At 32.6% G+C, this 18,268-nt stretch overlaps 1 protein-coding gene across 7 annotated transcripts in view; it reads left to right on the top strand.

Annotated features, from left to right (window-relative positions):
- The window catches only part of LOC128236302 (carcinoembryonic antigen-related cell adhesion molecule 5-like), a 53,261-nt gene that overhangs the window by 18,899 nt on the left and 16,094 nt on the right, over window positions 1-18,268 (top strand). For 4 of the 7 annotated variants that reach the window (XM_052951195.1, XM_052951191.1, XM_052951192.1 and 1 more), the window contains 4 exons: window positions 186-296; window positions 11,444-11,483; window positions 13,949-13,998; window positions 17,684-17,848. In XM_052951195.1, coding sequence (XP_052807155.1) covers window positions 186-296; window positions 11,444-11,483; window positions 13,949-13,998; window positions 17,684-17,848 — 366 coding nt within the window. Of the gene's footprint in view, window positions 1-185; window positions 297-1,926; window positions 2,033-11,443; window positions 11,484-13,948; window positions 13,999-17,683; window positions 17,849-18,268 lie in introns of those variants that run through there. The other 3 variants (XM_052951199.1, XM_052951198.1, XM_052951193.1) reach the window with 3 other exon arrangements.

Below are 18,268 nucleotides of genomic sequence, written 5' to 3'. Positions count from 1 at the left end.
ACAGTGGATACAACACTGGACTGCAAATTTGGCGACACTGTTTCGAGCTTGGTCTCCGACTCGATTTTTTTTACATTTTGGTATTTTTTTAACAATTACGATATCAAACAGTAAAACACTTTATGAAATAATTGTCCTAAAATTTAGGCGATGTGCAATAGAAAATCATTTTACGTTATTCACAGACTCGACACCGTCTCCAGCAGCGATGATAGGTGGACTTGCTGGGGGAATTTCTGCAGTTTTAATACTTGTGATTGTCGGTGTTGTTTTATTGGCAAGAAGGAGGCTTAAAGGTATCGTAATATAAATCGTTTGCATTTGAATTTTTTAAATCTGCCATTGATATATTTTGTAAAATGAACAGTCAGCCATTTTTTTAATCAGGTGATTTGGAATATTTAAAAAATCAGGCAGAACAAGTACACGAAATATGATCTCGGATTCATATCCGGTAAAAGAGTAAAATGTATGAATTTACCAAAATAAAAGTTAATGATACGATTTTTTGAAGACAAAAAGCATTTTAGCTTTTCTTTTTACCGTTTTTAACTTCCTTTATGTACAAACTAACAGAAACCTTCTTAACTTAGTTTATTTGATAACTGCTCGTACATTATATGTTGCTTTCATGTTCGAATTTCCAAATTATTTACCAGATGTATGCTACCTAATATGAAGATGTATCTCGCACAAGACTCGTTACCAAATATTCCAGGTCAAGTGGATCGTCACGTCCGTCCGTCCATTTGTCCGTCCGCCCTACCATCCCGATTTTATCCCTTCCATGGCTTTCTCATTCATGGGCGGTTTTCAAAGTAATCTGGCGGTAGTGACCATTTTTGTATGATAACTTGTCGCACTTAGAACTGGTGTTCTTACATCGGAGGTCAAGGTCACAACAAACATCTAATAATATATTGTGTCCGATAACTCTCATTCATGGTCGGATTCAAATGCTTTGGCAGAAATCACCAACATAGTATGAGTACGTGTCGTGCAAAAGATTCGTGTCCATATTTTCGAGGAAAATGTCACAGCTGCCTTCTTGATTCAGTATGTTGGGGTTTAAGAGCCTAATTGATTATAGTTTAATCACATAACAAATATTTAACGTGCAACCCGATCGATTTGATCGGTGAGCTAACGATAAGTTAACTGTTACTCATTGTGCAAGCGGGCAGTACTTCACATGTTTGAATCCCGCATGGTAATATCAAAAAGTAACTAGAGTAACTAAATATAGAGTGGACGAAAAGGGCAGCAAATCCATGAAGCAATAGTATAATTAAGCAAGACAATAAATGATCGAAACTTGTCGGGAATGTGCAGTTTTTTTCAAGGAACAATCATTTCTGTAAATGTATATGCTTAGAATAAGTGACCAGCGATGAAAAAACAACAACAAAAAACATCATTGCTAACGTTATGCCCACTAGAGCTAGGTACCGTTCAGTAATGTGTTTTTCTCAACACATCCGTGAATAAGGAGAATACGCGAAGATAAGCCTTAGCCCGCATACGGCATGTTGTTGAGTTTAATTTAACTCACTGTTAGCTTACCGATCTAGTGATCGAGTTGCACGTTTGATTGGTTTTTAAGTCAAACAATTTTATAAGAGGATGTATTTTTGTTGGCTTGCACATTTGTGTTTGTCAACGGTATGACCTCCAAAATAACACTACGACTTTGCTTCTCAGATCTGTGTGAAATTCCTTTTCCGTAAATTAAAAGAGTGATCATTAAGGAGACATATGTTAAAAATGTACAATTTAATCATATCAGGAAGTTTAAAGCTCTGTGTCACTTAGTATCAAATTATATTTATATCAAATATCAAATTATAAGAGAAAAAACGTGAGTATAAACTATAATAGAGTCTCATTTAATGTTGATAAATTTACAAAGTTCACACGATGCTTTAGTACAAAGAAATGTATGGGGAATACCAACGGAATTTCAAACTGGATCATTAACACCCAATAGCGCTTAGCAAACAGTCCTTGATCTACTTCCGGAAAAGACTAGAAAGTAAGATATATTGATAATTTCAAATGAAATTACACATGCGGAATTAAGCTTCTGTTTCTAAAAAAAATGTGATACAAGTATTTTCAAATAGAAATATGTCAATGTTGTTTAGATACAAATCGTAGATTACTCATCGCTCATGTTTGTGTAAAATGCCTTTCTTGTGTATAACCAATACGTGTGTCAAATCATAAGAAGTGTTAAGACTAAGATTATAGTCAAAGCTGGAAACCATCAGCGATTTTGCACAAATGTCGTTTTTGAAAACTACAATTTTCCAATAAGCGTAAACATAGTTGTTGTCGCGTAATTGGTTGACTGACATTATCACGTGGTGTTATCAATGTTTCGTTAAGATGTAAAAATATCTCATTTTGCAAGAAATTTCCGTTTGTCTAATGGTAAAGCTGACGATTATCTTGAGGTATTTTATCTTTTCTCTAACGGCGTGGGTTTGCGCACCACTAAAACAAACATACTTTTTTAAGCTGTAACAATATATGTTCTGCAATTTCGACATCGTAGTAAATAATAATAAAATAAGTGTTTTCTGATGCAAAACTGGGAAAACTATTTAATCCCAACGCATCTTAGTTAAGAAATGCAAATCATTAACAGTCCATGAACATACGTGATGTGTAACTTTCAACGTTGTGCGCGCTTAGTTTAGATATTGTAATTGCGATAAATATATTGTGTTGAGGGGTAAACATGTAAAAAGGTTAAGAGAAGTCATTTGTATATACATACAAACAAATAAGTTAACATTTCTAAAATATAATGGAACTTTGACTAGTAATGTAATTACTAAACTTTGGTCGTGCGCCAAGGCCCCAAAGAAAAAGAATGAATGTCGGTCTATTTTCATGAAACTCGTTGCCACACTCGTCAATAAAATTAATTTAACGTTGTGTTTAATTATGGTTTAATAATTCCGTAATAAACAGCGTCCCTACCATACAAGTTCATTTTGGTGCAAACATGGATAATGTGTAAAGTGATTTGATTTTACTGCTTATGTTTATTATATAAAATCAGAATTTCTTTTCTAATAAACATAATAGTAAATCATATAATTTTAATGCGAGTATAACAGAAAATAGCTTTTATGTTTTATAATATTTCAACGGCGCGCTCGAAACAGATACCCATCAGTTAAGGCGATGCATTTGTTACGAAATGACATTGAGAGGAATATTTCTTTATTTAGTACTAGGAAATGAAATGAAACAATGAACATTTTTAAATATGAGACAATTTAGTTAAGAAAAGGCTGAAAATTCCATTCGTTAAAATAAAATGAGTAGATCTTGCGTGATCTTTACGCCAAACAACGTCAATATAAATCATGTCAATTTAGTGCCGCCATGGGTTCGTTCAATCAACTAGCTTACAGGTTAAATGGCCTTTGGTAATGTCGATGGATTTTAAAAGTATGTAAATTTTGGTTTTGTTTCACGAATAATTACAATGTCAAGGAAGTAATAATTTAGTCAACATGTTGCCACTCCTGCGTCAATTGACTCTCCTCTAAATGCTGTTTTGACACCCTTGCCGTCATGGTTATTTTTTATCTAAGTTGTTAATACCTCTGATCTTATTGTTTTTATACCTGCAACATCGCTCTGCAAGCCCATTTTATTGCCGTTTTAATGCTGTAGGCGTTGTTACATCCCCTATGCTGTTATTTTCTTTCACACTGTCAACTATTTTTCCCGTAGACGCTCTCAAATCACTGTTGTTTTGATTCCCGTGGCCGTTTCATTAAAATCCATAACCGTTTATACTTCTTGTTTTTCGATTCTACCTTTCTATTCAAAATCATGACTCAAATCATTTAACAGGATCATTATCTTTTAAGTTTCTTTTTAAATAATTGATAGTTTAACATGTAGTAATATACTATCAGCTTGCAGTAAATAGAAGCCATACTTGGGTGTCCTGAATAGTATTTCTGTTTATCCTTCACAGAAATAAAATCAGCAAAACCCAAACATTTAAGAAAAATAGTACCTACACTTTCCTTTTACACTTAAATTATTTCTCTAATTATTAAAAATTAATGACTGAAATAAGTACGATTTGGCTTATTAGACGCGGCATGGAGGCCGCGTCTATAGGGGATACATGCTTGCAATTGTCAGTGGGGAAGTGTATACGGATAAATTTTAGTTATGAAAAAAAGAAGATTTGTTAATGATATCAACTCTTATTCAACTTTACTTAAAATTTGTTGCCAATAACCGTGCTGATGCGTGTAAAACTTTCAAAACGTCATATAAAACGAATAAGCCTAATGTTTAAACAGGAAATTAAAAAAAGTTATTCTCTTTTTTTGTATTGACTGGTCACCGGTCATACGAGTTCGTTATTTTAGAAATTTACTTTCTGTGAAAACGATTTATATACACGCTGTGGTAGTAGATAAGAATGTGAGAATTTACGGGCATATTGTGAATAATAGTTTAAATTATGCATTTGATAACAAATATAAGTGCCTTAACACGACATTAATTGACTATTCTAAATTTAAGTGATATAAAATGGAAGTACAAAGCTTAATTCACACGATTTTACTAACAAATATACGTCGCAATAACGAAATTAACACAATTTAAATTTAACTGATATAAAATGAAAGTTCAAAGCGTAATTCACACGATTTAAAACAAACATTAATGAATAAAAGTAGGCCGAAATTATATGTCGGCCGAATCGACCCGACACCAATAAATTTATCGGTGTTAATGCAAGGTACCAGTCTAAATAATTTACGCATGCCGAAGACGACCGAATAACTACGATCTAGGAAGTTGATTAAACCGTCATAGTTCGGCTATATCCGTGTTTATTCGGAATGTTAACAATTGTACATATTGTCACATGACTTTATTGAGCCAGTTGGGTATCGATATTTTTCACTTGGGTCAATAACTAGGTGACTAGGTCCAATCTGGAACACACTAGAGGCATTATGTTTGGTCTAATATTCATGAAACTTAATCAGAATGTTTTATGAACATCAATAGATATATATCAATATTCAATAAAACCCATTCAGTCGCGTTTTTGATGCCTAACATCAACATTCGTCTTGTTATATCTAGCCTAATATGTTATACGTTTATTGCGAAGATTGTCTTAAAATGTAAAAAAAAGGTACTCCTATTTTCGGACTTTTCCTTAACTTTTGTATAAATTTTAAAAGAGAATTTCACAGTTGCCTGATGAGAAAAAAAATAATATCCCCAAAATTAAAAAGAAAAGAAACAGACAATGAATGTGTAAGAAACTATCTAATGAAGTAAAGTAAAACATCCAGTAAACCCTGTCCGTTATGTGTCAATCACGCAATGTTAACAAACGACCACTTACAATATGTATATTATTAATCTTACAAAGATCAAATTTCTTAAAAATTGTATGTAAAATAACGTGATCGCCAAGTCTTATGAAAAATCAAAATAACGTCATCGTTGTAAATACCAAGATTAATCCCTATGCAAACCTTTTACTGACCCATTCTAATTTTTGTATCGTCAGTAATGAAAACAAAATTTTGTAAAATATGTCATATATATTGCTCAAACTGCATCATCATTATCACAAATATCACACTGGACTACACACAATAAATCGGTGATACGTGGCAAAAATCATTTTTTTACCATACTATACAATCAATATCCTTTCGATATACTAATATCTTATAATTTATATAAAATAATATTAACACCGCTATGATGTTCTACGGTTTAAAAAATCATCTTTTCATCAAGATTAGTATATGGATTTACTATTATTTATCAATGTCATATTTGATTTATAATTTGTCCATTTTTCACTTAAGCGTATAACATCATAGAAATAAAATCTCCACACTCGCGTGGATGATCTTTGTGGTAAAATAGTATCAGACTTATAATGTTTGCATTCATTTCATTTGCAGTATTGCGAGATATTCGTGTTACATCAAGAGTTTTTACATTGATATTATTTAATGACCACATATATGAATTGCTAGAATAAAATCAAAGTAAAACTGGTAGGTAAATTTGCATGAAAAATACGCGGTACGTTCTTATTGCGAAAAATATGCCTTTTGTAATAAATATTAACATGCCTTACAGCTCGAGTCTTAAGTGCACAAGCCGTCGAACAGAAATAAAAATATGAAAATATTAAATGAAAAATAGATTAAATGGGAACAAGAATGGCACACTTTGACTAAACACACAGTTTCAAGTAACGCAATTTTCAATTTTTATTTTGTACACAAGCAATCGTCCAGCTTATATATTCAATAACCTTTTTTGTTAAGGCCTCTAGAAACATAGGTTGAAACACTGACAGAAACTTACACTCCTAGTAGTCGTATTTATATTGCGAGAAAAGTGATATAACGTACTTACCTTGTCAAAATATCCTCCCAAAACACCAATATCCTTTCGAAAACCGCCATTCTCTTCCGCATTCAACATTTCCCTCACTTAAGTTTCGGCAAACACAACTAAACTGGATATATTAGAACCCGAAAATATATGACAAATTTAGACGGCTAGCCGAATAATTGAAATATAAATACATTGCACCAAATGCAAAATGGAACGATCAAAACCATACATACCAACTCACATATGGATAGAATCAATAGATTACCTCAAACATATCATACTTGTTTGCTTTTATTTACTTTCAAAACTGTTCAAATATCACAGACCTAGTAAACTGTAAAATTCAGTCATGATCCCACAGGTGCTTGTATACTGCTGTTACATACAATTAATGCCAACCTTAAAAATAAACATAATACATATTAGGATACTATAGGTCTTGATTTTATCCGATTTCGAATACGTGTCATCAAAGCAAACGTACCTTATGAATATCAGATTCGCACAGAAGCTACAAATGGAAACACTGTTACTAATTTACTTTATTTTTAAGTTTGTGCACATATTTGATACTGAAAAAATTCACACATAATCAAAAAGCAAAATTAAAATAATTTGGAATTAGCAAAATATCACTTTGCATGTGAGTTCATCAATAAAACGAAGTATTACGAAGTTGACGTCACTTATATCGGAATTACGCAAATTCTACCCTTTTAAAATAATTATTCGCATTTGAACACTTTCTTATAATATTACATAACTGGTTATAGTGTTCAATTTACTATTTGTACTTAATTTACAAAATAACACATTCTCTTCCCGATGTCATTTTTGAATATAATATGGTCACTGGCGCATCGGGGTGGGGGGTGGGGGGGTCTGTTAATCAAATACAATATTGGCGACTGCTTTGCCAAGAAACTTGTCCGACATGCATGTCTTTCGGACGAACGTGTTTGTGCGCCTTAAATCATGATTCTCTCCAAACTTGACAAAATGTTTACTTAAATATTTTAAGAGGGGAGAGGGTGGTGCATATCCGACCATAAGCTTAAAATCTGCTAGTGGCATTTTATTAATGAAATATGTCTATATTTATGCAAACCTGCAATTGAAGTCTGCATTTGGGTATATTTTATAAGTCATTTATGCAATGAAGAATCGGTATAGAAGAGCACCAGTATGTTCATATCATAACATTATAGTCTTTGATCAGATGGCATTGTACGGTTTTGTCACTATCTGCAAAAACAGATATACAAGAGGTCACGTTGAAAGACTGTCACTTTCAATTGAAGAAAAAAATACACTAAAACAGGAAGTTAAAAAGGCAGAAAAAACATAAAATGAATGTCGTTCGGACCGGTTCGATAATGGTAAGGAAGAATATGAATCCGTTTATTACAAAAAAGAAGTTACTTTAAATAATTGAACAATAAAATGTTCAAACTAGAACTTAAACATGGAGGAAAAAACAGTAGTTTTCAGAAACTTAAACCACCGAAGGAAATACTTCGTGTCGGCAATTTATGATGTAGTTTTAATAATTATCTCCGTTTAGCCCTGTTTTACCATTTGGCACCGCAATTTCTTTTCCTTTATCGTAGCTTTTATCTAATACTTCTGTACTTTGAACCAATAATGCAGAATTACATCAAAAGTACTTAATAGTCAAACAATGGACTTATCACCCCGAAGCTATTATTTGGAAGTGTTGTAACGTGTGTGGAGTAAAATAAATAACAGTAGATAAAAAAATATAATAATTTTCCTCAAGGTTGCCTAACCGTTTGATTGTGTACACATTAATTTGAGTGAGATCCAAAATAATAATCACAAAATAATTATAAAACGTTTTGTATAAAAAGTTTTATTTGTGGCTACTTATATGATTAATCCATTAACAATGAATTTAAAACCTCCAAGATACGTTACTGCTATTTCAGTGATCTCTGTGAAATAACAAAGTTGGGCTTTCTTGGATAAAACACAGAGTTGTATCTTTCAAAATTAAAATACTTAACAACTATTAAATATATTTATAGGAAGGGTCACTCACCTTTCTTCACGACTGCAAGCTCTCTCGCTCTAAGTAAGCTTCACATACGTCTAACAGGAAAACAACACTTTCTCTGAAAGAATTTACTCTGCCTCACAGAATAGATGAGCTTTCCAGCAGGAGTATAGAAGTGAAGGCTTTTGATTAATTGTCGTATTTCTTAACAACATCCAGGTCCACTCGTCGACTATTAACTGAACAGTTCGTCAAAGCTGAGCTTCTCAGTAAAGTTAGTTAATCTTTTTGACACGCAACTACGAAGTTCAAGTTGATTACCAAATAATTCTTGATGTTTACTGGTTAGTTACTGCATCTAATATGATAAAATAAAAAAGAAAACGCCGCGGAAAGCGCTCTGTCAAAGCGATTATTTCATTGGTCATTCATACTGAGCGTCGATTAATTGAAAACCAAGCACTTTGATTGGTACCGATCAGCATTCTGTTTGGACAAAATTATTCTCATCTAAATGACTATCACAGATGACTCTGACTTGCGAAATTCCCTATTCATTTTACCATTAAGTTACCGACTTATGGAAAACGCTTATCAATTGTTAAGCAAACAAAATAGCGATTTATATCATAAAAATCTTAATCAAAGTATTTAGTCGTTAATATTTTTCTTGTATATACAAAGCACCGCTTTTTACCTTAAATATTCAAGTATGGTTGTAAAAGGTTTTGCCAATTTGACAATCAAATAAAAAGGGAAACAACTTTAAGGTTACAGTCAACCGTTTTACACGGCTCAGATTGAAACAATCATTTAATACGTATCTTCATTTCGCTAAAATATTCTAGAGTAACAACAACAATATCAACAATATCAAGGTTATCCGGTTAGCGCAGTGGTTAGCGCACTCACTTCTCACCAAGGCGGTCCTGGTTCGATTCCAGGTCTGGGTGTATGTGAGTTTGGTTGGTGGTCGCCAAGCCGGACAAGTGGGTTTTTCCTTGTTCCTCGGTTTCCCCACACTTCAAGACCACACTCTCGCGCAACATCGCGTGACACAGCTTAACTACCTTTTAGTCAGCCATAGCTACTTGCTAGGTTTTAAATAACGAACACAGTGTTTCACTTCAGCCGAAACATTTGTTTAAAATCACAAATCTCAATTCAGGCCTTGATATCCATTGGTACACAACAATTTCTAACACTGATCTTCACATATTTTAAACTTATCTTCAAGGACATAATTCAAATCAAAGTCAAAACAACCTAATTCCATAAGGTGTCAAAGATCTAAGGAATACTCAACCATCTACATTGATCACTAATTTTGTTTGGGTTTCACTATTCTAGAATCGACATCAAACAAAATCCCTACTTTATGAATCTTTTTCGATTTTATTCGTTGAAATCGCCTTTGATCTGCTGTCGTGTCAGCAAACGCTTTCGTTGCATCCTGTGTACCATATTCTTCCTGTTCATTTGCAAATTCTTTAGCTCATCTTCAAGACAGATGCAGAAGCTTCTTCGTCGACTTCCTGCCTCCTGATTCTTTTTTTTAAACATAATCGTTTGTTTTATTTTCTATTCGACCTTTGATCATCTCATCCTCATTTTCAACAAAACTCTTTTTGACTTCATCAATGGTCTCATCCTTTGTCTTTTCTTTGACCTTATCGTAATTGCAATCGGAAGGTTTATGATCATGTATTTCCAGGTCTATTCTTATTTCGGATTCTTGATCCCAATCTAAATCTTCATTTTCATCGCCATTCTCCAAAACTTGACTAAATTTTGGTATTTCCTACGAGGTTCCCTATATGTGTTATGTTATGCATTATCAATGACAATAGATTCCTCAGCAGAAGGGTTATCTAACTAATCTCGATCTTTATTTATATCATTTGACTCTTGTTCGTCAAAACTAACATTATTGTGAACGGAATTTCGTAAGCCACCATTATTATTATTATTATTATTGTCGTCTCATTCGCATTTTACAAAATTTATTTCTAAGATTTCGCATACGATTAACATGTACCACTTGATACTTACTTGAATTTAAATCGAATTCGAACGCCCACTATATACCTTAAACTAAACGACGGACATTTTATCTTTGACTTTGAACCAACCTTGCCAAAATACGTAATTTCGCGGAATAACCTACTCTTTTACCGGGAAATAAACGTATACACAATCACCAACGTTAAATATTTCAAAACTTAGATTTTTGAAAAGGCTTCGGGGATCAAAAGTTAATAGTTCGATCAACTTTGAAAGCGGGTCATTCATTCGTTAATAATATGAAGTAGCATTAACTGCGCAGTGAATATTTCGATGATAACGTGCCGACAGCATACACATAATTAAGCTGTCACAAGTGCGGACAATGTGTAAATGATGTTATTTTTCCTGACAATAAATCATGCAATATGACCGTTCTGACGAAATGCACAATGAGGTTTGGTACCATAAAGTATTTGCAGTGGTTTCTAATAAGACACAAACACAACAAGCGTTACACTAGTAAAGTAGACGAGCCTGTTCCGACAATTTGAACGACAAGACTGGTTCACCAGTCCCTCAGGTGTTTAAGTTCAGCATAATCTGTGTTGTTTTTATGGAGAAGAAGCGAATACAAACTCAAACCTTGTCAGTCAGACAACAAAAGGCACAACAAATCATATCGAGGAAATGTGTTTTTATCGTGTCATCTATACTTGAAATCCATACTTAATTTGAATTAATTTCTTGTTTTAGTAAATTGCCATCATTTAATGAGCTCTCTACCTTGAACCGTACTGCTTTTGAAGTAATTATTATAAAAAATGCATAACGTTATTGCTTTAAAACTTCATTTAAGAAATACAATTGACCCAAATTCATCAATTTAGCTTTCATTCTTCTTAAACATTGTCTAGTTGCCTTTTGGTATACGAATGTGTTTTTTTCATAGCTTGATCATCTTTTAATGCTTATAAAAGGAAACATTCATTCCAGGAGAGAAACAGGATGACGTTAATCGATTAACCAGAGGCCAGTAAGTTGGACTTTTTATTTTAAAGTGACACTCTTATTTAAAATCAATGCATACACATGTATGAGATAAAAATAATTTTAAATGTTACACCTTCAACTAATTTGTAAGAAATGCATTTATGAAAACTATTAATTATTTATAACAAGGTTGTAACCGTGTGTTGAATAGCTTAAAACACATAAATATTAAATTATTAGTGAGTTATAAAAGATAAACTGTGATCTACTATCGCCTCTTAAGGTAGAAACCCATGTTTTCTGCACCTTTCTTTCAATTTCAAACTCGATATCCTTCATAATAACCATTATTACTGACATTCAGTCATAATGTTCATTGGTATATTAAAACGATTGTGGTAAATCTTATTTGGGTGTAAGGGTGCATATATATGCGCATTTAATCCATTATTCTATTTATTTGAAGATAAGTGTATGCTACGTCTCAACCGTCGGACGGACGTTTTAACATTGGTCATATGTTTCACCGGATATAAATGTTCAAATATAGGCAAACAAAGCCTTAGCGTTAACTTTTGACACGGTAGTGCAAAAACGCGAAAAAAAAGCTGATGGTTTGTATTAGCGTTGTCATAAATATACATTAAATTAATCTAGCTTTTGGTATATCTTTTTTGTGATATTAAGATACATTATGTATCAAAAACAATTTAAGAGTTCTATCATTGAAAATGTGTTAACAGTGAGGAAAACGAAAAAAATAGAACAGAAGTTGAATTTAAATTGATATTTTCGTTTTTAAAAATGAACATCTGCCGAATGGCTTTATTGTTAAACTATCTCAAAGAAATATTAAACGGCCAAAAAAGAGGTCAATACACCCGGAAAACTTCATTTAGAAACAACTTACAAGTTTCCTGAAACTGAAAATCTTTCAATACTACAATTACACAAAAAACAACAACTTTAAGATGTGTCAAATATTGTTAGTTTGCAGTATATTTTTTGTAAATATAGTTTACATGACAAAGTATTATAAAAATCAAGAAAATGTCATATCTTGGTAAAGTTACAAATGATACACTTGTTAAGTGTATGTACAACAAACCGTAATGCATTCGAGCTGTTTTTAGAAAAAGCCTTAGCTAATGGAAATGTTAATAAGTAGGTTTGCAGACATCTGTAAGATGGTCCGTCGGTCTGGCTAGTTGTCGGTAGATCGTAAAACTATGTCTTGTCAGAACAAGAGTTTAAACATAGATAAACGCAAACTGATTTAAGAAAGTTAGAATATAGGACTGTAAACAATTTTTCTATCTCTTTTCCCGCTTATTAATTTGAGAAAGTATGGTCGAGGTATATAATAATTTACAAAGAATATAATTTGCAAATTTTGACCTGCGTTTTTTTGTAATTGACCGACAGATGAATCATCTAGATTTTAAGGTCAATATGACAAAATTTAAGAGCAAGTTCAATAGTCTTACTTAAAATATGTCCTTAAAACAGTTTGACCAAGGACATTACACAGTTATGTTGTTTTTGTCAGTAAGTTTAGTTTAAACTTATTTATTTTACAACGATTGTGAAACAAATTGTAACAACATAACATTTATCACTCTCGTTGGTACGATGTTACATGATAGTGTGGTCTTGTGCTGTGGGGAAGACTGGAGTTCCTGGAGGAAACCCACTTGTCCGGCTTGGTGAACATAAACCAAACGTTTTCGTCAATAGTTCAACAGTCAAAGTCATTGCAATTATTAAAATACATTAAGTCATAAAGAAACCTCTTTATGTCATAATAAATTGAGACCGTCTTTAATGAGTCAGCAATATTTTTTTTAAACAATCATGTCACATCAAATCCGCAATCTGCGTGTATAAACTCATGCGGCCAAGAATTTCTCATTTTATTTCTCCTTGAAGGCTGCTTTTCTTACTATGTTTCACTTCTGTCTTCCAATTTAACCCAAATGGTGCCTACTATGAAAGAGTTACTATTAAAGTATCGCATACTAATATGAACATGATGCAAATAATTTTAATAAAGGAGGGTTGCCATAATGTTTTGAGTCGATCGGGCAATTTTTAAAATTAATTAACATGGACTGTATATCAGGTTGTAGATCTATCTATACATCTTTCATTGCTTATAGTGTTAAATTTAGTATAACATGCATATTAAGGTAGAACATCGTTAATTAGATTTGAAACTTTTCAACCAACTTTGAACAGTTAATACCTTTAATTATAATAAAAAACTACCTAAATATGTTGATTTTATTGATAAGGACAAAATTATAAAAATAAATACTCGACATGTATTATGACATTGATTGTCTGCTTTTATTGGTCTGTTGGCCTGAAACATGTTGATTAATACATTTTTTTTCTGTTGGTACTGGTGTGTTTTTACTTGGTTGTTTTGGATATTCTTAGGCTTAGTGGTTCTTGAACAATTTCAATAAGAGAGAAACTGCTGATTCAATACTTTGTGTGTTTTAGGCGGCTGAGAAAATTGTTCTCCAAAAGAACAGATGGAGATGACGAAGAGAGTATGTATAATTTGTATGGTCATATGATAACCGTTTTTACTTTATATTGACACTCAGTGCTAAAAAAAACTGTTGACCTATATTGTTCCAGTAGTCAGAAGGTCTAAACATATACAATTGTACCATATGTTATATTTTGGCAAGTTTGCAAATTTCTAAGATTTGATTGGTGAATAGCTATTATTGGATACATATTTGCCAATAACTACATTTTTTGGACTTTTTGAGTTTTAGGTCACTAGGTCAATGGACACGGTATATTGCATCTAAGGTGCATATTGATATTAATTTTAACATGAGAGAAACACTTAAAACGTTTCGTTTTAAAACCTTTCAATGCGTAATGTATACTATTATCAAATATGAGCCTCATCGCGCGACATTAGGCCTTCGGACATAAACTTTTATATCAAATAACCATGAATAAAAAATGCCAAAAATAATAATGTTTCCATAAATATTCTTCAAAACTTCTTACTTTTAAAGAATTGTCATAAGTTTTCTCATGTTTCAAGAGCAACCACGGATTTCGTCCCGACTAATTTTGAACGCATTCATAGTCTGTGCTTGCAACGGTCCAGTTGATTAAAATACAAAAACGAATGATCATTTTTCTTATGAATGTTCGATAAAGAATTGTGTTATAAAAACAACTTAAGTCATAAGCTAATTTCAATATCTAGACCTTAATGCTGCAATTTCAATATCATAATGACGTGAATATGCGTGACGTCAAATTTAGTACTGTCAATTGGTGCAATACAATGTCTCATATGTAAAAACGTTTCTTAAGCAATGTTAGTGATAGCAATATGAGCTTTTCAATATTATGATTATCCTGAGACGTTTCATTTAATTTCATTACCAAAGTACCAATGAAAACTAAATGCAAATGTAGGTCCGAAGGCACAACATCGGGCGATGGGGTAAATAATAATATAGCAATCTTATATTGGGTAGATATTAAAAGAATAACGATTGTTGATTATATCTGAAAATAAGTAAAAACTAAACACAATCTACAATCTTACGGTGGAAAAATGGTTTATTTATCAAAAGATACATCTCTTTTGTTCGAAAACAATATAATTTATACAGGTTGACTCGACAAACATATGGGAAGTTATTGTAAGGTCTTATCTTATCTTATCTTAAAAAGGTATTGCTTTCAGAAAGTTATGTCAGCAAATGCCGTCATTTTTTTAAGCGCAAATTATCCTGTTAAATGATGGTATAATCACATCGTAGAAATTAAAATAAAACTTGTACTTTATTAGGTCTGACATCTCATTGGAATAAATTGATTCTTTAAACACTTCCATGCAGTCTAGCAAATGTTTCGGAGGAACGTTCAGGTACATTGTTTAGCGAACTTTTCTGTTTTAAAAAACTCCAATGTTATATTACTTAAGTATTTGCGAGTATTGTATAACGATTCTATTAATCTTATCTATAAAATAACACAAATTCAGACATAAATGAATTCATAGCTCTTACATATAACGGAAATATATAGGATTTGTTTTAAATTTCCTCTTCATCATTATCTTCTGTATCAACAGTAAGTGCTTGAGTCCCTGCACAGTAACAAAACAAAACAGTTTTTACGCTAATTATTCATCGCACATAGACAGTAAAATATTATTTGTGAGCTCCTTTGTTTAAATATATAGCTCCTTTCGTCATTTACTAAAAAATAACTCTTTCTCCCGATCTCGGCCTGATTCGAGTATGGGCAACTTAGACCTGAACATCTCGGGTTATTTGCTCTTGATTTAAAAATGCCAGATTCAACCTAATTAACAACCTTGCACCTTTGTTTCTTCACCAATCATTATCGTATTTAACAGGAACATGTACGCCCATAATATATCAATAGATTTATAAAAAAAAATAAGTTATTATCAGATTGTTTTCAAAGGATGCCATTTATAACTGCGTTATCAGTCTAAGATTTTTACTGGTATGCCAATCCACACATGGTAGTTCTACGGATTGCTTAAACAATAAAACTTAAGATAAATGTGATTATAGGCCGAATCGGAAAACATGTTTACTTTGTTCTCTAAACAAGGATGAAAAACACCATTGACTATAGCTATTTCATTCATTACAACCATCATTGTCGTATTTAGAAAAAAATATTATCCTTCAACAATTGTATATGTATGACTTCTGATTTTTGAAAAGCTAAAATTAACGTCATTGTTTTACCGGCAAACACCTCATGCACATGAGTGATTTGAAATATTTATAGGCATAACGAGCGTCGTGACATCCGTCTGTCCGCCTGTCCTTTCCACTTTTGCATCAAGTCCATGATTGTTTCACTCATAATAGAATTTCGAAATCGATTGGCAGAAATGACCACCAAATAATGACAAAGTGTCACTTCCAAGACGCGGGTCCCCATTTTCAAGGTCAAAGTCATCGCGCTTCAGAACTTTCTCAAGTTTGCTTTATAAGCCTTACTAATGATAATGATTTCTCTCCGGTCCATGCATTTACCATTTATTGAGCGAATTGGATGACTATAGGATGACGACGTGATGCGCAAAAAAGTCGGGTTTCGAGCTTGCATTTTAAGGTAGCTGAGCACCTCAGAAGTTCGTCTTGTTTGCTGACTAAGCTTTGCTGGTGACAATATTTCGTATCCAGTCCGTACCTTTGTCATTTATGGTGGTATCTCGAAATAATTTGCACCACCATGAAATGAAAAGGTTTCGCACTCCACATCTACAAACATACATACAATGTGAACATATTGCCATTTAAGGTAAAAAAACACCCTTATTGCTGGTTCGTAGTCTGTCTCTATATCTCTCATGCATGATGGAATTCCTAAATAATGGCATTATTGGCAACTACAAAAATACAACAAACAGGTTCTTATGAATCAAAGTCAAGGCCCCTCGCATGGCTTGGTTCCATCAAGATTTTATATTGATATTGTGGCAAATAAGAATTAATTATATATATTCTGATTCTGATTGTTGATCTATTTGTTTCTGGTGACTTTTAAATGGAAAAACAACAACAGAAAGTCTGTTGTCCTTTGGGCTTTATTAAAACGACAGCTAAGTTCCGAATATGTAATGGATGGCCGAACTAACACCCCTAATGATCAAAGTTTTCAACTTCTTTACTGCTGAATATGGTTTATGTCGGATTGAACTCTATTCATTTAGATCTGATTATATAAAACTCTTATGCACAAAAAATATCATTACTCAAAATGACTTTCTTCATAAGTTTACTGTCATTATTACATCTGCTTCGGTTATGGGTTATGCCAAGTCATTAAAAGTCTAAGTCAAAGGTCAAATCTAATAAATCTATTGAGAGGGTACACTGTTCATTTGACCAAAATAAAACTTACACAGCAGGACAACTCGTAGAGTAATAGTGTAAACCAAACTGAAGGTCTAGTTATCATTTTCGCTTCAAAATGATTTAACTTATCAAATCTAGATAAGAAATGATTCATATACATTAGCAAGAAATACTCAGTATCTTCATGCCTAATCCAAAGGACAATTTATCATTTGAAACATTTTGAAGTAACGCATTTCAAGGTTTGGTTGTTTAATTCCTTTTTTCATTTTAACGTTTCAAGCTTTATTTTCTCAAGTGTGAAAAAGCTGGTCGCTTTGTATTGCTGCAGTGATTGTTTTGTATATAACAGCCTTGCCTGACGAAGTGGAAAATCCGATGTATGTTGGAGCTGACGACATGGGTGTTCCCGGTACAGCACAGACATTGTATGCAGTACCACAAAAACGAAAACATCAGGGAGGTGCGCCAACTGGAGATATATATGCCGTTGTCGACAAAAAAACAAAAAATCAAGGCAGGTTATATCTATATTTCTTTACCACCATATAAAAACAACATGTCTTTATAAATATATGTTTGGGCTAACAGAACCCTTGGCATTTAAACTGATTACCTTACTTGTCACGACATTCATTTATACGAGCGAAGTTTCTAGATTTCGTAGAGTCATTATTCAGAAATAGGCCGGACAACTTAGGAAATCTTCCTTACAGTGAACTATTAGTTACTAGTAAACGCACCTTCTCAAGTGACACTTTTTTGTTAAAATGCGCTCTAAACAAAAATAAAACTGTTTAAATGCCCACTAAAATTTCTTTAAATAAATAAGAGACACAGATATTAATGTAGGATATTTACAAGAAAAAAAATGTTGTTTTTTTTTCTCATTTATTTTTCAACATATAGCATATTAACATGATGCATCAAGAACATA

Source organism: Mya arenaria, chromosome 5 (genome assembly GCF_026914265.1).
Source record: "Mya arenaria isolate MELC-2E11 chromosome 5, ASM2691426v1".
NCBI lineage: Eukaryota > Metazoa > Mollusca > Bivalvia > Myida > Myidae > Mya > Mya arenaria.
Note: the sequence above shows the minus strand (reverse complement) of the source record. Positions and strands in the feature narration are given on the sequence as shown.